The 22,345-nt window shown below is 41.8% G+C and overlaps 1 protein-coding gene across 33 annotated transcripts in view; it reads left to right on the top strand.

The window, feature by feature from the left end:
• Window positions 1-22,345, top strand: part of PHTF2 (putative homeodomain transcription factor 2) — a 76,348-nt gene that overhangs the window by 33,000 nt on the left and 21,003 nt on the right. For all 33 annotated transcript variants that reach the window (XM_078786928.1, XM_078786920.1, XM_078786908.1 and 30 more), the window contains 5 exons: window positions 1,189-1,258; window positions 9,997-10,155; window positions 12,172-12,337; window positions 12,712-12,859; window positions 15,577-15,711. In XM_078786928.1, coding sequence (XP_078643054.1) covers window positions 1,189-1,258; window positions 9,997-10,155; window positions 12,172-12,337; window positions 12,712-12,859; window positions 15,577-15,711 — 678 coding nt within the window. The remainder of the gene's footprint in view (window positions 1-1,188; window positions 1,259-9,996; window positions 10,156-12,171; window positions 12,338-12,711; window positions 12,860-15,576; window positions 15,712-22,345) is intronic.

Genomic DNA, 22,345 nt, shown 5'->3' with positions numbered 1-22,345 from the left:
AATACCTCTCTGCGCTGGAAAACGTGGACCAGGAATACTGTACCGTAAAAGGTGTGGGCTTTTAATTCCCTCTCCCACCTGGAGGCGGTGATACACGATACACATTTACATAGAGAATTTGCGTCTCCTCCCCTTTTTACTCCAAGACCACTGGAAAAGTTTAAAAAGAAAAAAAAGAAAAAAAAAGTACCTCTATGCACTAACTGGAGTCACACTGATCCTATGTAGAAAGTCCGGATGTAATCGGCCCAGAACTGTAGGAGGAGTAGTCTGACAAAAAAAACAAAACGCGTACTCACACACACACTCGTGCGTGAATTATATTGAAGGTCTGGTTGAGAATAAGTCTCATTGGTCATTCTCCTAGCTACAACAGGTGCAGTGTTGTGATAAATTGGTAATTCCTGCTGGTTGTGTGTGGAAGCAGTCCTTTGCCTTGGCTTGCATCACATGAACACTATGTTTGGGCTAATAATGTCATTAGCAGAAACGATTTCAGCTGTCTCTGGATGCCGCAGCTGGCTAATGTCCAACCTGTTTCCCATTTAATGATTAGTTGTAATTATCCTGAGATAAACGTGAAGTTTAAGATAAAAGGCAATTTTGTTGTCAATTCAGCTGTTACAATTTTGTTGGTAAGTGACAATTCATCGCATGGTTGTTTGCCAGAGGTTATAACAAATGAATTCGGGAAACATCGCACTTACTGTGTATGGGATTTATGAAGTCGATGCCAGTCGTATCTCTCACCCATCTCATGATAGCTGTGGCCAATATCTCACCTATTGACTACAATATCTCACCTACTTTTCATTTGGGACTACAGTTCTAAAACTTCCTAAATTGGGTCTAAGGCCTAGCAGTTTGTTCTGAACGATCAAGCCTCGGAGCTGTACTATCAGATGCAGTCTTACCAGCCAAAGACAGATTCCACGAGGCATTGATGCAAACAGTGACCCAACAGGTATCCCAAGCCAACTGACCTACTGGTTTCGCCCTTGCTTGAGGCATCATCAGGGTCATGCTAGACCTGAGAGCCCTGCATTGCAGTGCATGCGTGTGCGTTTGACCGTGCGTGTGCACTTGTGTGTCAAAGATAATTAGACAAAATCTATTTTTACAGCTTTTGTCAAATTTTGAATGTGACACAAACTGTTTAAAAAAGAATCTTTTGGTGTTTGCCTCCAGGGCTTGAGAAACAAGCCAAAGAAGTCTGGCCATGTGAAACCCGATCTTATTGATGTCGACTTGCTTCGTGGTGAGTGAGCCATTGTTTGTTTTGAACTGCACTTCACTTGTGGATTTGGCTGACGATGACATCCAGAAACACATTTTAACTTTCTCTAATATGTTTTGTAACTTGGTTCGCAACTTGACAGCTTGAGACGTTAATTGACTTGTAATTGGAACCTCAACATTTGAGTTTTTAAATTGATACAAAATTCAAATGTCCAAATAACTTTTACATTAACGGAGTGTTATTATTATTATTGTTGTTGCAGTTGTTATTATTAATATTAATTGTAAAGAGCTCCCAAATTGTATTTCATTAAAAACCCACTGTTTAGTTATACCGTATTTTTGGTGCATAAGTCGATTTGGCTAATTTCCCCATTTCTCCCCCTTTTATTCATAGATAAGTCGATTTGGAGTGCAAGATGAAGTAAAATCACCTGCTGTAGTTTGCGAAACTGTCATTCGGTCAGAACAATGTTTGAATTTGTCCCTAATACAAGTACACATGACATCGCTGCCTGCGTGAATATTCATTATACCCTTCTAGGGTACTATATTATTTATACCCTTCTTCTAATTATACCCGTGAAAAAAACATAAACACCTCTAACCCTTCTAGGGTCATGAATATTAATTAGCTGTTTTGTGTATATTATTTGAATTACTTTTTGGGACGACCTTTCAGTTAAATTAGGAATTTATATAGTTTTTCACCATGTTTCTTATCATAAAGAGGTACAGTATTTAAAAACGAGCAACAGAATCATTATCAACACTGGCTCGTAGCACGTTATAGTTTGTCGCAGTTCACTACTCCTTGATAAACATAAACACCTGACACAACAGTAGAACGTACACTATAACTTAACGAGAACGGCACTCAGTAGAGAGCATACCTCCACCAGGTGAACAGTTTACGTATCCCAGAGTAAACCAGAAAATCATAATGCAGAATCACATTTAATCAAAATCATCCATACACAACTTTTTGAGATATCCTGCTTTGTATCGTTTTTGTCCCTATCTCCCAATGGTGAAGAATCGCTTAAAAAATTATAGTAGCCGGATCTGGATCTTCACCAAAATCTAATAATTTCGTCCTTGTCACATACGCTTACATATCTCCCAAATTTTGTCCAAATCCGTCCATAATTTTTTGAGATATTTTGTTCAGAAACGGACAAACAGACAGGGGTGAAAACATAACCTCCATCCACCTTTGGTGGCGGAGGTAACGAGCAACAGAACAGAATCGTTATCAACACTGGCTCGTAGCACGTTATATTTTGTCGCATTTCACTACTTGATAAATTCAAACACCTGACACTTATTGTAATACTAGCACATTTTAATCCATGAAAGAGCTTAATCACTTTTATTGAATTTAAAGAACAGTGTTTTAAGTTACCAATTAAACCATTTATTTCAGAAAACATCACACTTTGCAATTATTTTCATTTATGCAATTCAATGTCTTAAATCATAGATGTGTCCATTCTGAGTACAAGTTGAGGCCCGCATTTTCCACAGGGAAAAAAGTATCGACGTGTACGCTGAAAAATACGGTGACTGTAACACGACACAGGTAAAATGAGGCTACAAGAGAGTTGCCATTTTAAATAATAAATGAAAACTTTGCATCATCAATCGTCAAGGTCGATACATATTTAACACCTCATTCAAATTTTGTCTTTGTTAAAAATTTGATACAGGATTTTTTTTTTCATGCTTAAACAACACTATAACAAGGATTTGATAGATTCCCAGTTTCTAGCCAAGTATGCTTCCTAAGTATGCAATGACCAGCCTCGAGAATTTAAAGTTTTTACTTTATACAAAGTCGATGTTTTTGAACGAACAAGGACACGGAACGAACCATGATATAACAGAAGGAACATAGTGTAAAAACGGGAAACGCCACAAGCGGGGTAGAGGGAAACTTGGAGGAAGAATTGGCATGTGAAGGAATGAGAGCAATGGGAGGTGGACGAGAAAACAGGGCAAAAAAGCTGGATACAAGCTCAAACTAAGAAATAAGAAGAAGAAGAAGAAGAAGGGAGAGATGGGGATGAAACATAAATGGAACAAAAATATGAAAAGGAGGGTGTGGGAAGGGAGAGAAGCACAATACATTAGTGAAAGGAAGCAGTGTGCTTGTAGAGGGTTAATGAGATTTAAAATATTATAATGGATGGGTTGGGGGTAGCCGGAGGAGGTGGTGAACAGTCATATTAAAGCTTTGGAGGGAAGAATATAATTCAACAGACAAAGGAGGTTTGGTCTACAGAGGAGTGAGAGAGAAGAATACCGAGTATGGATTTTGGGAGTTTCAACAGAAGTGGGTTACTGGCAGACCGCTGAAACCTGCAGAAACCTAAGGTGGGGCTGGAGCGAAGTAACATGGGGAGTGAATCGGTGAAGCAGAGTGGTCAGGGAAGGAGGAAGCATAGAAAAGGCATGGCATTGGGGATGGGTACAGAGGGTGGAGGGACACGGAATTGGGGGACACGGCAGTGCTGAGAGTGGGTGGAACCAGAGCGGAGATGGGAGGGGGGGGGGGGGTTGGGAGGGGGTGAGGGGACTCCCTGGTAAGAGGTAATGGAAAGAAAGAATTACGAATGGTTGAGTTAGAGGAAAATGATAGGTCTAACCAGCCATGGCAGAGACACAAGATGAATATAACCAAATGCGCTCATGAGATGATGTGAACAACACTCAACACAAACAAAAGTGGGCAACACTCAACACAGACAGAAGCAAATCGGGAATGGTTCGGGAGCAAAGACAGAAGCAAAGAAGCAAATCGGGAATCGGTCAACGTTGCAAGCAGGTCACTCAGAAAAAAGAAGAAGAGCTGTCACTGCCATTAACCAGAAGTGAATAATAATAACCACCACCAACACAATACGTACTGTCTTGAGATCAATAATGAAGGCTTTCCAGGTCAAACTGCAGAATAATACATGAAAGTAATTCTCACTTCAGATGTCCAAAGGTGTATATAAATTAAATATCTTTGTGATGGTTTAAGTGGTTTTGGTGCTGACCCCAAAAGTTTGGGAACAAATTGTTGCAATTCGAAAGGCCAGAGGTCAAAAGATGAAGGTCAAAAATGAAGTTAGGATCCAGGTCAGCCCATTTTCTATCTACCAAAATTTTAAACTGTTGTGTTCACTGTTTTCATGATATGGACAACACAAAGTTACTTCAAGGTCGAGGTCAGCTATGAAAAGACGAAATGATTACTGTTATGATTAACTTGAGACAATTCTCTGTTCCTGTAACGATTTCGGAACGAACATTGATTGTTCGCACATGAGACTACTCAAAAATTGGTTGGAGTATTTATAATTGGAAGAATAACAATACGACTTTACATTTTAATGGAAGGCCTTAATAATAATTATCATAAAGATAAATAAAAATGCCATCAAGAACAAGCATTCTGAGTATTGCGCTGCAATACATGTCCCCTACCGGCATTGGGTAGCACTGTCACAGAAGACAGTATTATGACTTGCCGCACTCCAAATTATAGTCCGGAAAACTGTTGGGGAAATTCCCAAAGTTCAAAGTGCCATAACTTTGTCAAAAATGATCGAAACGTCATGAAGTTCGAACTTGATCTGTAACTTATCATGAGGAAACCATGAACCAAGTTTGAAATCATTAGCATTAAGAGTTTAGGAAAAAAAGTCCAGAAAGCTGTTCTTTGCGTGACGGACTGACGGACAGATGGACAGATGGACAGATGGATAGACTGACGGAGGGACGGAGTGCAAACCTATAGTCCCCTACGGTGTACACCAGTAGGGGACTAATAAGAGGCTTCCAGATTATTGTGGCTGCTTATTTGTGCCACACAGAAAAGTTGGAATTGAGTTACATTGTTTCAATCTCAGCACTACTGGCCTGGAATCTTGATATTAACCTCTCTTTAGGTTACGGATCAACCTCACAAGATCAATTTGTAATCTCATTAAATTGATCATACGCTTATTTTGTTATCTATTTTTTTATTTTGAATGTCTGCGAAGGTTATTCTTTTTAAAATACTTGTACATGTGTCAAGGCTCCCAGAAGATCAGAACAACAGGGGGCAAAGGGCCAACAAAGTTGAGTGAAGGGGAAATGTGTGGCCAAGAACACAGATGAACCCCACAGCATGAGGATAAAAGTTGCAGGTGAAAGACGTGCTCAGAGTCTCGGTGGACGTAGACAAACTGTAAAGGTATAAATGGAATAGACCATGAGATGAGTCGTGGAATTAATTGCCTGGTAGGAACAACTCAAGACACATTCGGGAAGACTTTAATATACATGAGAAGAGGAGAACACATTAATAAGCTTAGAGTTTTGGAATTGACAAGGTAAGGCTTTTGGGAAAACGTGTGTTACTTTGAGGAGGACAGGAGTTGGGTGGAGAGATAAGAACATGCAAGGAGCAACACCAGAAGAGCTGAGAACACTGCAAGGCTACCACCTTGCCCCCTGCCTGGGGTGAGTGATATCAGACCGAGACTCAGCCTCCTTAAAAGAGGATAAAGAGGCCGGGGAGAGCCAAAAGTTAATGCCATCCTTCAGCCAGGGGAAACTGTTGTGGACCCATCTCCCTATTGACCCAATATCTGCTATGGAAGACATGCCAGTTGTTTGAGCCTGTCCTTCTGGCCAAGCTCTCTCTACTGTTTGAGCCCAACCTTCCCAGGGGTCAAGCTAGCCTCAGACCTGGTCGGAGCTGTGTTGATCAAGTACTTACACTTCCCACCTACAATGAGGCCGAGCTACCAATACGCGCTCAAGACCGGTATTGCACTAATTGACCTTACATCAGGCGTATGATACGACATGGCGACATGGTCTTATGCTGAAAGCTGCCAGACTTTTCCAGTGCCAAGCCATGTTGTATGTCCTTTCTTCTATGCTTAGCAATCAAAGATATAGGTTTTCACTCGGAGAGCAAAGAAGCTCCATTGGGATTTTGAATGATAGGCTTCCCTCATGGTCTGTTTTAGCTCCAATCCTCTTCTTTTTATGCATACAAAGTCGAGGCTTATGGAAGGTCTGGAGTGTAGAATGGATCATGACAAAACAGAACAAAAGGAAACTTGCATCATCATCCCGTCTTGAACCCGTCTTGGATGATGGTGAGACAAAAAATAGGGGGGAAATATCAACAGCAGGGATGAAGGATAAAATAGAGAGGGACTTAGGTGTGGGGAGGAATGGTGAGAAGGGGAGGATGCATGATGTGGACAAGATGGATACAAAGCAAACTCTCAGGAAGAGAAAACTAGAAACTTGGATCGAGATAGGATTGGGGAGGGTTAATGGGGTAGAAAGGATAATTGTTTTGGATGGGGAGGGAAGAGGGAGTGGAGGGGGAAGGGGGTGAGGGTGGGGTGATTTTAGATGGTGGTGAACAGTTTGACATCAAATTGTAACTTTGAAAAGTAGGGGCATTTAACAGCAAAATAATCATTATATATTTTTAAGTTTTCTTCAATACTTAACTGCACAATATATCATTGGGTACATTTGTCAAAGTACAATCAACAGATGCATGGAATCACTCCCAAAAAAAAAATACTGCTCCTGTTTGGGCAGAGAGCAGCCACACAAAACACACTGTCATGAAAACACTAATCAGCGGTCCACTGAAATCAGGCTCCCATTCCTAAAAACTCACCCACTGGTGTGCGCTGGAAGGTAAGAATGCTGAGAGAGCTTGACGGCATAAAAGTCAACCCAGAGCTTCTAGTCCGTGGGCTGAGTAGGGTTTACATGCATCCCCCTCCCCCCCCCCCCCCCCCCCCCACAACTTAACTTCCCGGGTATGTCCATGTACCCCCCACCCTAGGGGTTAGGAAAAACCATGTTAACAGAAAAAAACCCATTCCCTCATAGTTTGACCTCTGGTGACCTCATTAGTGACCTCATTTGCATATAACACATATCATTGTAAAGAGTGTCCCAGGACAAACATTTTGAGGGGTCATATGCAACCATAGGATGACTAGGTAAAGAGTTATGGCCATTTGAATTTCGCCTACCCCTAATTTTCGGAAATCACTGACACAGGAGGGTAACATCAAAATATGCGTGGGAGGTACCTTGGGAATGAGTTTTTTTTTCTGTTAACATGGTTTTTCCTAACCCCTAGGGTGGGGGGGGTACATGGACATACCCGGGAAGTTAAGTTGGGGGGGGGGGGGGGATGCATGTAAACCCTACTCAGCCCACGGACTATTCCAATCCATGAAGACCTGCAGAATCTACCAAATTAAATTGATATATGTGGGAAAATTACATGCTCAGACCAGGAATCGAACCCAGGTCCTCTGGAAAACCGTACCAGTGCTCTGCCATCTGAGCTATCTGGGTGACCCTGACTGAGCATGCAAGCTGAGCATGGTCTGGGCATTTAACTTTCCCACATATATCAATTTAATTATTTAATCCTGAACATCTTACTATAATTCACCAAATGTCCGTCTGTCCGTCCGTCCATCTGTTCGAAGGTACCGCAAAAACGGCTGAACCGATCGCAACGATATTTTGGGTGGGTAATCCTGGGACCCCTTGGAGTTAAATAGGCTATATTGTTTTTCGAATTTTTCCAATTTTCCAGTTTTTCCAAACACGATGGAATAATATTTACCGATATGAACAGTGATGTGGCTTTTATTGAAATTCTACAAATACTGTTTAGATTTTGATGACAATTACGAACCTGCCGCAAATGCAGAAGTGGACAGATGATGGCAATGTGCGAGTTTGATAATATCCCAATACAACTGTCATTCAATCATAATGTTTCATCGTTAAACGTTAATAATAATAATAATACATTTATTTTATATAGCGCTTTTCAAGAAGCCCAAAGACACTTGAATTCTGTCTTTCTGTCTTTGAATTCTGTCTTGAAAGCCCAAAGACATGTTAATCGTGTTAATCGTTTTGTTAAAGTATCAATTGATGATTGAAATTGAGTGAATACAATTACGATTTTGAATTTGTAATTGTGTTCACCCAACCGTACGGAACTTCACATCAGGATTTAAATATTTGTTTATGTTGTTAAAAGTTGTTTTTTTTATATTAATGTTATTTAATTTGTGATTGGAGTTATGCTGTTTGGAACGAAAAAAGAGATATCGAGTTCAAGTGAATGAAAAAATGCAGTGACAGTTTCTACTTTCTAAACGTGACATTCGTGGATCACCATATGCAGATTCGCCATTGACTGGGTATGGAACAAACGTACCCGTTTGTTTGCGAACGGGTACGTTTTTCATGGAAGTCCTTCACGAACTTGCTGTCCATGTCTTACGTGCAACTGAAGGTGTTACAGGAATGTGGAATTTATTGGTTTCATGCTTTAGCATTCGCCGTTTCTGCATTGTCTGTTTGCTTCTGGCCTCCCACCCGTACGCAGCACGGGTACTTCACGAGTTAATCTAATCTACCAAATATGCGCCTCGAATCGCGCAAACATTTCTGTGGCTCTGCAAATGTTTTGAGTGATGCGGGGTTTAATCAGTGATGCAAAGTGGCACAATCTCTGGACAGACAACAACATTGTTAACAAAACCGGTGAGTAATCTGACAGAAGAGCCTCCAGGTTTCGACCTCCCCCGGAAACAGTGGTCTGCCCTCAACCGGATCTGCACTCTCCATGCAAGGACATCACAACACGTCTGCAAATGGAATTGCAAAGACAGCCCAGCATGTGGCTGTGATCAACCAGATCAGACGATTCATCACATTGTGAATGAGTGCAACCTATGGAGATTTGATGAAGGATTTGGGGCAATCAACCGAACAACAGATAGCGCTTTGACTTGGCTGTCCAACATAGACTTAGATCTGTGAGCTGTAATTTGTCACGTGCAAGATTAGATTAGACTCGGCCTCCTGTGTCATGATATAAATGACCACAATGGAGACAGGATTAAAGGCAACAGCACAAGTCTCCAGAGAAGTCGTGTTCAGTGGCACCTTGGATGAACTTCTTGTACATTGCTTAGTTGAGAATGACTGAGAAAAGACTTACGCCAGAGATAGCTAAAGTGTTGGTAGGTTTTGAGGTATAATCTGCCCAATGCCTGTTATTGCTGATTGTGAAGCCCAGGAGCTCCAGAGACTGCTCCTTTCCTTGCTGATAACCACATAACTATATTGGGGGAGTTGTTGCTGGTCCTTATGGAAGGGAAAAGTGAGAGTATGGGTTCCTGCATTTAAAAAAAAATTGCATGTTCCAGGTAGATCGCCAGCTATTTTCTCCATCATTGGAGAGGGATGCTGCTGCAGCCTGCTTGGCTGGTTGGTGAGGAACAGTCTTGTTCAGGGTAAAGACATCTGCATGGATTTTCTAGTGATGGAGGTTATTGACATAGTTCAAGAACAGGATTGGTCCCAGAATGTTCCCTTGATGGATGCCAGCCTCGAGAAATGGGGTATGCGAGATCATATCATCCAAAGTAATCTGATGCTTGTGAGCATGGAGGTAATGTAATAGCAGCTGAGGAGGAGACTGGAGATACAATTATCTGACAGTGAAAAGTAGGGCAGGATGCCAAACAGGATCAAGTGTACGGAAGATGTCGAGTTACATAACCTTGACTTGCCTCTCTTTCATCCACATTTGACTCTACTTTTGCTCTTTGTTCTTGTGTGTTGGGTTTGTTATCTCCACAATGTATGAAGAGCTTGTGTATAAACATGGTTGCTTTTGTTGGTTGTTTATTTTTCATACAGGATCCACGTTTGCCAAAGCCAAACCAGAGAGCGCTTGGACAGCTATCACTCGCAAAGGCATTGTCCGGGTTCTCTTTTTCCCTTTCTTTACTTCCTGGTGGATACAAGTAACATCCTCTGGCATTTACTTATGGCTGCTGGTTCTTTACATTATACAAGGTGAGGTGTTAGATTAAACTTTATGCCATATTTGAGACGTTATATGTGCCGTTGTGCCCATATAATATAACTTTTAGGTTAGCCATAAGTTTCATTCTGAGCGCTTGGCTAATGAAACAGTGATCCCAGGTTCATATCCCCTATGGTATACTCTATTGATTTGCTTATTGTCTACTAATTTGTATTCATTTAATGTAAAATAAATATTGTCCTAGTATCCCTGTCCATAAGCTCTTCTATGAGCTTTTGAGATCACTGTTAAAAATATTTAAAAACTTAACTGTCCATGCATCCACTAATGCACGCAGCTTCATATATTTGCACTTTTTAAACTTAAATTTTCTTCTTCTTTAACGGCCACTTATTCCCACATTATTGTCGCTTATATTTGGGGTGAGGGGAGGGGAGGAGGAACCCTGGCCCATGTCTTTCACGAACAGGCTGGCCAGGCTTGATGTTCAATTTAGGTTCGGGCAGGAATTTGGAATTTCGCCATGGTGCCGATGATACATCGCCTACTCTTCGCAAAGGACACCATGAGATTTTTAACGCCCACTAACGACTTTTTACATTTCAGAGGCTAACTGACTTCCTCATTTCTGACTTCCTCCACTTCCTCCACTTGCGTAGTTGACGCGTTGCTATCATTCGAACCCTCTCCTGTCTCAGTGAAGGCTCAAGTCCCCCAATGCTTTGTGTTGGGCCCAGTCTTGTTCATCTATATTAACGGATTATGTAAGGCTCTGTAAAACCCTATCTTCCTTTATACAAACTACTCCACATTGCAGGCGACTGTCTGGTTCTGATTTTCCAAGAAAAAAGTGATTGACGGAGAATGCCCAGTCTGAGGCTGGCATTGGAGGCCAGCTTTATGTAATTGGCCGAGGAGACGTCTTGGATGATGGTGAGACCTCGAAGTTTAAGAGACAACCTCTTCCTGTGGCTGACCATGGAAATAGGTTAGTTAGTTTGCCTATCCTTTTGGAGCGACAGAATGAGACGGTGAGATTTTCGAGGATGGAAGGACAGGTTACATTTATCAGATCAGCACATATCATCAATTCTAGATCAACAGAGTGATGCAGCTGCAGCCTCGCAGGTTATCACACCAACATATAATGAATTCTAGATTAGACAAGTGATAAAGCTGCAGCCCAGCAGTGAGATGGGAATGAAGACTTCGTTGTCAAAGCTCAGCAATGAAGCAAAATGGTTGGTGGTTGGTGTTCACGCATCTTTGCAGTCTGTTGAAACCACATCCATGGTGTGAAACGAAATGAGGCATTGGAGCATCAATTGTGCAGTTCGGGCATCACACTCACCTTGGGTGTGGTCCTTTGTTCACGTTTCCTGCTGACCCACGATTGTAGGGTTCTTCATGCTGCGTCTTGCGAAATTTGATGACTTATTGTGGGAGATTCGTGTTTCCTCTTTTATTTTATTTTACTTTTTTGTGGTTGCTTTCTTCCACAACCCTTCCCATTTAACTCTGCATTATATTGTCATTTTATTTCACTTTTCCTAAGAACTGAATTACTTATGCAAGCTTTAGGTTTGCTCTTTCTTTACTGGGGAGGGAAAGGGTTGATATGTAATTGTGCTAATCAACCGTTTCAACTTTTTTTTTCAACATTCTCTTTATTGAGTTGTGTCTTGTTAAAAAAAACAATCAAATACTTTTTGCTTTTCTGGGTTTTTGAGTTTGTTTGCTGTTGAACGAGTTCTTTTAAAAAACTCTAAATGGAAGGTGATCCTGCACATGATACTTTTGCCAATAATAATAATAATAATTCATTTATTTTGTATAGCGCTTTTCATGAAGCCCAAAGGCGCTTTGACAGAGTGGCAAACATAATGCATAACAAAACATGAAAACAACAATTGCAAAAAGACAAGAATCAATAGGGAAATATTTAAAGCAAAAGGAGGGAGAAGGAGACGTGATAGTCAGGGGTTAAATGCTGTAAATGCAATGAATCCTTTTGATTCGGTGCATTCTTGCCATACTTCCCACAGTGATTTCAGTTTGCCTGTTCATGGCAACTTTGGCGGAGCACGTGGTACCTAGCCTGGAGGTACTCGGCACAGTAATCCTCATGTTTCTTTTGGGAACCGTTCACTGCCAGATCGTGTCGACTCATTTCTACAAGGCGCAGCGTCCACCCGTCACTCGCCACCGCAGGTTTGTCCCCATCTCTCGATCTCGCAGGTTTACTCACATTTATTTTCTTCTTTTAAATGTTTTCGTCACAAATGTATGTGAAATTGATCTTTTCTTTTAAAATCCCTTCATTTTTTGGCGTTATGAAATCGATGAAAAGCAGTGGAAATGAAAGGTGAGTTGAAGCAATTTTATGAAGTATGGGTTTCAAAGTGTTACTAACTGCTTCATTGTTACTTCATGTCACAGCATCTTTTCTTTAAAAAAAAGTTAATAATTTTAGTTTAGACAAAAGTTTAACTTCTACACATAGCTTATAAAAACATGATTAATCCTCCACCAATATTTCCTTGTTGCTCACATATATCACCGATGTGCTTATGGGTAAATAAAAGAACTCGGCGTCGCTGTAATGTTCCTGCGGAGAGACACGAAGGTGGCATGCCAGACTTTGTCTGCCAAAGCGGTCATCAGCAGCCCAGCTCGTCTGTCCCTCAGCACCAGCTGTCCAACTACCAAGCACCTGCTGCTAAATCAAAACAGGTGCATTTCAGAACACAACCATGTAACAACTAATATTTCCCTTGTTTGTTTGCATTACCTTGTTTGTTTGCATTACCTTGTTTGTTTGCATTACCACGCTTTCTTGTGTACTGCCTGATGTAACTTGCTTTGCCTTTCTTCCATATATGTGTTATAAAGTTGTTCCATCCTGCTATGATTTCATTCTGCTCCACTCTGAATTTTCATCACTTTCCTATCATATGAGTGTACCGCATGTATATATATATATATATATATAAAACTGAGATGGCTGTCCATTCGCTGTTATGTTGATTGGCTGATGTGAAGCTAGGTGCAATGTGATTGGTTCCTGGCAAGATTGAATAATGTATCGTATCGGCTTAATAAAAGCTGATATTCAAAATCTGATTGCATATTTCACGATCAGAAATCATGACTTAAATAATTACGTCAAACTCAAGAGGGAAATTGGAACAAAAATTAGGAAAAAACGATTTATTAAATTAAATAATTATATAATAAGCTCCGTGAGACGTGAGGTAAAATGACTCAAAAATTCATTTTTTTCACTCTTTTAAAGTTAATTATTGTATATCGGATTTTATTTTACATCATCCAGGTACATCGGTCGTGATCTTTTTGGATACGGACTCTACTTTTTTATACATTTCAAAAGTATAGTAATACATACAACATGGAACCGCAGTTTGATTATTAACAGTGCATTAAGGGACGACCTCGGCAGACAGGATGACCTTGAGGTACCCACAATCACCTCTAAGCTGTCTAGCCTGGGTTCGAATCCCGACCCAGCTATAAAATGTCATCCTGGTGTTTCACAAGCAGAGTGAATCATCAATGTGTGTCGTCCCTCCGATGGACGTTAAACTGGGCGTCCCATCGTCTGACATTAGTTTATGAATGTTAAAGACCCCTACGCCGTCCTTCACGAAGAGTAGGCGAGCTATCGCTGACACCATGAACAAATTACAAATTCTTGCCCGAACTACTGCTGGGAAGGCAATGGCAAATCACCCAGTATAACCTTTGCTCTGGAAGTTGCATTAGTGGCACAGACGCTCAGTAACGAGTATGGTACATCAGATATCAAATATAAGTTAACAACTGAATAGCGAAAGCAAAAAATAGCAGTGGAGTGAAAAGAAAATTAAAGCCATTTAAAAGGATAGAGCATGGACATGGAGAGAAGGAAGGAGAGTGGGAGAGAGGGGATAAAGGAGTGGGGAGGGAGCGGGATGTGAGACGGGAGTGGGGGAGGGAGAGGAATGGGAGTGGGGGAGGGAGAGGAATGGGAGTGGGGGAGGGAGAGGAATGGGAATCGGAGTGGGGGAGGGAGAGGAATGGGAATCGGAGTGGGGGAGGGAGAGGAATGGGAATCGGAGTGGGGGAGGGAGAGGAATGGGAGTGGGGAAGGGAGGGAGAGGAATGGGAGTGGGGGAGGGAGAGGAATGGGAGTGGGGGAGGGAGAGGAATGGGAGTGGGGGAGGGAGAGGAATGGGAGTGGGGGAGGGAGAGGAATGGGAGTGGGGGAGGGAGAGGAATGGGAGTGGGGGAGGGAGAGGAATGGGAGTGGGGGAGGGAGCGGAATGGGAATGGGAGTGGGGGAGGGAGAGGAATGGGAGTGGGGGAGGGAGAGAGAGGAATGGGAGTAGGGGAGGGAGGGAGAGGAATGGGAGTAGGGGAGGGAGGGAGAGGAATGGGAGTAGGGGAGGGAGGGAGAGGAATGGGAGTGGGGGAAGGAAGGAAGGAAGGGAGAGGAGTGGGGGAAGGGAGAGGAGTGGGGGAAGGGAGAGGAGTGGGGGAAGGGAGAGGAGTGGGGGAAGGGAGAGGAGTGCGGGAAGGAAGGAAGGGAGAGGAGTGGGGGAAGGAAGGAAGGGAGAGGAGTGGGGGAAGGAAGGAAGGGAGAGGAGTGGGGGAAGGAAGGAAGGGAGAGGAGTGGGGGAAGGAAGGAAGGGAGAGGAGTGGGGGAAGGAAGGAAGGGAGAGGAGTGGGGGAAGGAAGGAAGGGAGAGGCGTGGGGGAAGGAAGGAAGGGAGAGGAGTGGGGGAAGGAAGGAAGGGAGAGGAGTGGGGGAAGGAAGGAAGGGAGAGGAGTGGGGGAAGGAAGGAAGGGAGAGGAGTGGGGGAAGGAAGGAAGGGAGAGGAGTGGGGGAAGGAAGGAAGGGAGAGGAGTGGGGGAAGGAAGGAAGGGAGAGGAGTGAAGGAAGGAGGGAAGAGGAGTGGGGGAAGTAGTGGCAGGGGGAAGGGAGTGGGAGGGGCAGGGGAGTGGGGAAGGGAGTGGGAGGGGCAGGGGGGAGAGAAGAGTTGGAGAGAGAGAGAAGGGGAGGGAAGGAGAGAGGGGAAGGGGAGAAGGGGAGGAAGAGAGAGGAGGGGGTACTTTTGCTAGCTTTTCCTGTCACTTGGGATGGGTACTCTTCCTAATGCATTTAAATTAAATCTATGAGTAATGTCTGAAAATCAGTTGAGTTATCGTCGGCACCGTGGCTAAATTCAAATTTTTCTTTCACTTTCAGTCGAATGTCAAGTCTGGCCAGGCAGTTAATGAATAACTTGGCCCAAAATGTTCCTCGGCTGACCTCACGGGAATACGGCAAAATAATCTGAGTGTTATTATTACACTTTTTAAACCTGTCAGAAGAGCAAAATGTGATTAGGCGTGGGAAGGTCAGGAGAGTATTTAAGCTAATCAGAATTTGCTGCTTACTTGAGTGAACAGGTGTTCAGGGATTCACATGACATATCAACCGACGACGAGGAACCACCAGCATCAAACACTTGTGGTCCATTTCCTACAGAGGGGCAGTTGAGCAGCTCACTTCGCCAAAGACGCACACACACTGAAAGCAAAAAGGTAACTTATTAACCTCTTTTTATAAAATTTGCTCCTGTTAGTTTTGTCATTTGAAATTGTCATCATCATAATTTTTTTAATTTCCTGCCTCAAAGTTAACTATGGTGTTAACGCAGTGAAATTATTTTTGCGCTCACACCTCAGCTGCATGCGCTCACACCTCAGCTGCATGCGCTCACAGCTCAGCTGCATGCGCTCACACCTCAGCTGCATGCGCTCACACCTCAGCTGCATGCGCTCACACCTCAGCTGCATGCGCTCACACCTCAGCTGCATGCGCTCACACCTCAGCTGCATGCGCTCACACCTCAGCTGCATGGTTCCTAGTAAAATGATGTCACTAAAATGAGTGCCAACAGGGGGCACCCTGTAATGTGGACTTCATTTTGATTTATCTGGCGAAGAACCCATCCTTACGGATGGGTTAGCTCCCCCAGAATTGGCTTATTTTAGTATGACTTGTTATACCTGTTCCCACCACGAGCCATGCTATTCCACACATATTTACAGAGAGAGAATGGGTGTCCTCTTCCCACCCTGAACCCCCCAGTAATGTTAATTTATTTTACTGCCTAAAATCTTCCCATGCACACCCCGAGTACAACCATCATTTTAAAACTCATTCTGTCCAGCAGAAATACAACACACAAACAGTATGATTTTTCATGATAATTCCCCCACTTCTATGATATGATGTCTATGGTTTTCATGCACAGAATTGGGATATTTATTATGATTTTATTACCCCTCTTCACCACCCTCACACCGGGAGAAGCGGTTATGGAGCACATCCACATTGATATCATTGGCGTTCTACCTCCCCTTTCTCCCAACCCGAGTACAACCACCAGTTTTAACCCATTCCATCCAGTGGTTCAGGAGTGCATACAAGTGCGGTAAATCCACATGCTTCTCAAATTATACATAGTACTAGCAGAGGTACCCGGTGTTGCCGGGCAACGCAGGGTCGCTTCATTGACGGGAATATTAAGAGAGGAGGGGGGACAGAGAAGAGGGGATAGAGGATGGGAGGGAGGGGGAGGGGGAGGATGTGGAAAAGGGGAGGGGGAGGAGGTGAGACAGAGAGGAGTTGGGAGAGACAGAGACAGACAGAGAGAGAGAGAGAGAGGTGAGGTGAGGCGATTCTGGTGGGTAGATGGTTCTCCAAGGTCTTAAAAGGTCTTCGAGGTCTTAAGGGTGTTGAAGGTCTTAAAGGGTCTAAAGCATCTTTGGAGTATTCGGGGTTTTAAAGGGTCTTACTTAAGGGTGTTCAGAGTTTTCAAGGGTCTTAAAGGGTCTAATCTCTCAAGCATGTAAAAAGCAGGAAGGGGGGGGGGGTGTCTTAGGGGGTCTTTGAAGGCTGAGGTGGTGGATGAAAATACCCTCAGGACAATCCTCAGGTCGGACTTGGTCTGTGTGTCACATTTGGTGGTTGTTAGCCCAGCCGTCTTTGTGAAAAACGTGAACAAACAGACGCAGACGTCGGACAAATTTTATATATTAGATGGTGAGTTGAGGCTATGCTGCTTTGGGTTTTTTTTTTAATTTCCCGGGGTTTTCCCATTTTCTGGTAGCCTGGGGACCCTGCTCCTGGGTTGTCCCCACAGAGTACCGAGCCGCTGTTTCACCATGTAAACCATGCGGCTTAAGCACTCAAACTGGCGTCACTCAAACGAAATGATTGATAAGGAACGGCTGGCTTGGCAAGTTGCTTAGTAACTGAACACATCGCTGGACATCTCGACAGCAAAGATTATACTTTACATACAAAACCCAGACAAAAGGGGAGTTTTTAAATAAAGACGTAACTATTAATTATGACTATTTTCCTTGTAATCAAAACATACCTTGTCCAGTCTTCAACGTGGTTTCTACTTTTTAAAATGTACATGAACTCAGAGTTGACACAAACATGCTGATAAGTGTACGAAAGTGGACGTGTACATTTCATGTAACATTAAAGTGTACGTGGACATTTCAAAGTGTACATGTACATTTCATATAACATTAAAGTGTACGTGGACATTTCGTATAACATTAAAGTGTACGTGGACATTTCATATAACATTAAAGTGTACGTGGACATTTCAAAGTGTACATGTACATTTCATGTAACATTAAAGTGTACGTGGACATTTCAAAGTGTACATGTACATTTCATATAACATTAAAGTGTACATGTACATTTCATATAACATTAAAGAGTACATGTACATTTCATATAACATTAAAGAGTACATGTACATTTCATATAACATTTCAGTGTACATTTGATATAACATTAAAGTGTACATGTACATGTCATATAACATAAAAGAGTACATGTACATTTCATATAACATTAAACTGTATGTAGACATTTAAAAGTGTACATGTACATTTTGTATAACATTAAAGTGTATTTGTACATTTCATATAACATTAAACTGTATGTAGACATTTAAAAGTGTACATGTACATTTCGTATAACATTAAAGTGTACATGTACATGTCATATAACATAAAAGAGTACATGCACATTTCATATAACATTAAAGTGTATGTAGACATTTAAAAGTGTACATGTACATTTTGTATAACATTAAAGTGTATGTGTACATGTACATGTCATATAACATAAAAGAGTACATGTACATTTCATATAACATTAAAGTGTATGTAGACATTTAAAAGTGTACATGTACATTTCAAAGTGCACGTGGACATAACTTCTCTAAAATATACGTGTACATAATAATTTCTAAGAGAAGTAGTTAAAAAAACAAAACTCGAATTTCCCCGGCCTCCTAATTAATTAATTATGCATGAGACATTTCACTTCCAAACCTATTTTCGTTTGACTTCACATATGTGAATTGCATTAAATTGCATGAAAGAGGCAAATGAGCATGGAGGCAAATGAGCATGGAGGCATATGAGCATAGAGGCATATGAGCATGGAGGCATATGAGCATGGAGGCATATGAGCATGGAGGCATATGAGCATGGAGGCATATGAGCATGGAGGCAAATGAGCATGGAGGCAAATGAGCATGGAGGCAAATGAGCATGGAGGCAAATGAGCATGGAGGCATATGAGCATGGAGGCATATGAGCATGGAGGCAAATGAGCATGGAGGCATATGAGCATGGAGGCAAATGAGCATATGCATATGCTCATATGAAATAGTGTGAAAAGTAAGACGAAAACGAAAAGTGTTTTATTTATTTATTATTTAAGACCATTATTTCCTTTCCTCTGAATTACAAGAACTTACGGAACCATCTTTGGGCGGTGTATATTACACTGCAGGCGTGATCACTTCAAACAAAACATGCATTACCTCGTTTCCTCTGCATAAGATGCAATCAATTGTTTCCACAAAACAGTACCTTTATTAGCCCCCGTTGGACTTAGTCCAAAACCGGGGCTTATGGATCGGGTCTTGTCCGTCTGTGTGCGTGCGCTCGCAACCATATCTCGGACATGTATGAACTGACTTTGCTCATACTTGTTACAAAGACTATTTCAATTTTTCTCAGCAACCATATGATGGCATACATATGCACATCATTTTTTTCATGATGTGATCAAAGTTGGCCGTCTGGCGTCCATTTTGTTACTTCAACGTATCCCCGACCATTTATTGAACATGCATGGTCCGATTTTGTTCAAACTTGGCACAAGCACAGCACATGACGGCATAAATGTGCACTTCACTTTATTTTGTGATCTGATCAAAGATGACCAACTGGTATACTGGCGGCCATTTTAGTTGTAAAAACCCGATATTGGCCACGTCCTCAACCAATTCTCGGACATGCGTTTACCAATCTTGTTAAAATCTGGCACACAGATAATTAATTATGCGTTACATATGCACGCCATTTTTATCGAGATCAGATCCAAGATGGCCAACTGGAGGCCATTTTGTTACTTAAACATGTCCCCATCCATTTCTCGGACATGCCTGGATCGATTTTCTTCAACATTGGCACAAAGACAATACATGAGAGTGTATATATGCAGATTTTGTTTTGTCATCTGACCAAATATGGCCGACTGACAGCCCTTATCTCTGTACAGCAAAATTACTAAAACCATGGTGGGGGCTATGACATTTTATGTCTTTTTCTTCTTGTTATATGTTCTATGTGCTAGCTCTTGCACGAGCCTAGACTTAACCTAAAAAAAAATCCATTTGATGGTGCAAATCGACCACCCAGATTGTCATTGATTTTGGGTTTTCGAAGAGACAAGAGCTGGAGGGGGTTAAATATATTTTTTAACAAATTTCAATCAAACATATATGTTTATGAAAAAAAAAAAGTGCATACCTCTTTGTCCAACATAACTTGCACTCCTCTTTAGTTGAGCCTCGGTTTGAGTAAAGAACCTGATTGGGAAGTCCAGGAGGAATTTTTATGCCTTCGCCTCCGAAGGTGGCCGGAGACATTACGTTTTCGGATTGTCCGTCAGTCCGTCCGTACGGGCTAAACCTCGTTTTTCTCAGCAACCATATGTCCGAATGAGATGAAACTTTCAGGGTAGGAGTGACACCCAAGCAGAATGTTTTATGATAATTGTGATGTCATAGCTCACGTGGTATGGCAGCCATCTTGGATTAAATGCAAATAATAATAAAAAGATTTCTTGGAAACTGCTGAATGGAAAAAATTGAAACTTGGTACATTGTCAAGTACTCCTGACGGGGAACAAAAACATGATAATGATGACATCATAGGTGAAGTGGTATACCAGCCGTAAATGTTTTCATCGAATACCTTATCCTAAAAATCTGAAATTGCCTGCACATGATCTACGACCCATTTGTATGGAAATATTAAATTTATGACATCATAGGTCACATGGTTTGGCAGCCATATTGGATTAAACGTAAAACCTTAAAAACACATCTTCTCCCAAACCACCGAAGCGATCGACTCTAAACTTTACGCGTGTCATCAACTAGGCATGGTCATTAAAAGTTGATCATGACTACGTCATCAGTTACATGGTGTGGCAGCCATATTAGATTGAAGGAAAATATTAAATAACTATATCTCAGACACCACTTACCATATCAATGTGAAACCTTACAAATATTATCTAACACCATTGCTGCATATAGTTTGAAAATGATGATGTCTTAGATCGCGTGGTTTGGCAGCCATCTTGGATAGAAAAATGAACCTTATCCAATCAACACGGAACCTCACAAACATGATCCCCTACCCATACATATGCAGAGTGTACATTTATTTTTGATGTCATTTGTCACGTGGTGTGGCAGCCATCTTAGCTTGAAATCAGATATTTTTAAAAACTCTCCAAAACTGCTTCACCGATCGATGTGAAACCTGTCATGTCTGGTAAAAATGTGATACTTGAGAACAGCTGAAGGGATTTTAAATCAAACTTGTTTATTTTTAGGAAAGTCAACGAGGGCGCCTACCCGTTGTCACGAGCAGGGACTACGTGGAGGCATATTGGTGATGCAGTCGCATTGCTCTAGTTATACCATCGACATCAAACTCATATTGCCAGTCCATTTAGAAATCTTGCCTTTCAAACTCGTCTTTCCTGTCCTTAAGCAGAGAAGCTCTTGCAGCAGCTGATGGATCACTATATTTTACTTGTCCAACTATTGCCCTTTTCTATCCTCGGAGAGAGCCATAAAACTTATCCGAAGGCATACCCAGATATGTCCCCTGATAAAATGTTTCATTTGTAAACAAGTTTGACTTACAATGAGCAGTTCATGCTGGCATAAAGAAGTTGATAGTTGATTTTTTTTTTTTTTCCTTTTTCAATTGTAAACATTTATGACAAAATCCAAGTTGGTTTTTCATCACTAAGAATAAATAAGTAAAAGAGTATATAATGGTTATGTAGTTATGAAGGTTATATGATTGCATCATCATTGGTGGGTTGGGGTGTCTTGGTCGTGTCCCAGGAACTTGTCACAATACTACTGCACTGAGTGCCTACAGTGGCTTTTATTGAGAACTTTGCTCCTTTGTGCTTGGATTTATGGCCTACTTTTAATAAGCATAGTGACATACTTTACATCGTTGTACTTGTAAACACAAAAAGGACTTATTTGGACATTCATATCAACAAGTTAGGTGTTAATTTACGTGTTTTGAAAAAAACAATTAATTTCCGCAGCCCACAGAATACATTAAACCTCGATCACAGTCAACATATGTGTAATCTACAGTATAGTTATTCGATTGAACGTGATTTGGCAAATACAACACAACAACAACAACATGCATTTTAAGGCCATTTTCCCTGCTAGAGCGGGGGTTAGCCTTGCGTTCCCCATGACAATCTTCTCCATTTTGCCGTATTTTCTGCATCTCCCCTTGTTAACCCCCTTGCCCGCATTTCTTCTTCCACCATCTTTAGCCAAGTCTTTCTCGGTCTTCCCCGTCCTCTACTTCCTTCTACATTCATTTCCATCACTCTTCTCAACCAGTCACTTTCATCCTTCCTCAACACATGACCAAACCATCTCAACCTGTTCCTCTTCACAGCATCCATCACAGGCTCTATTCCCATCATCTTTCGCAATTCATCATTTGTCTTCCTCTCCCAACGATACTCCGCACATCCACCGAACCATTCGCATTTCCACCCTTTCCAGCC

Source organism: Myxine glutinosa, chromosome 11 (genome assembly GCF_964187855.1).
Source record: "Myxine glutinosa chromosome 11, kmMyxGlut1.1, whole genome shotgun sequence".
Classification (NCBI taxonomy): domain Eukaryota; kingdom Metazoa; phylum Chordata; class Myxini; order Myxiniformes; family Myxinidae; genus Myxine; species Myxine glutinosa.
Note: the sequence above shows the minus strand (reverse complement) of the source record. Positions and strands in the feature narration are given on the sequence as shown.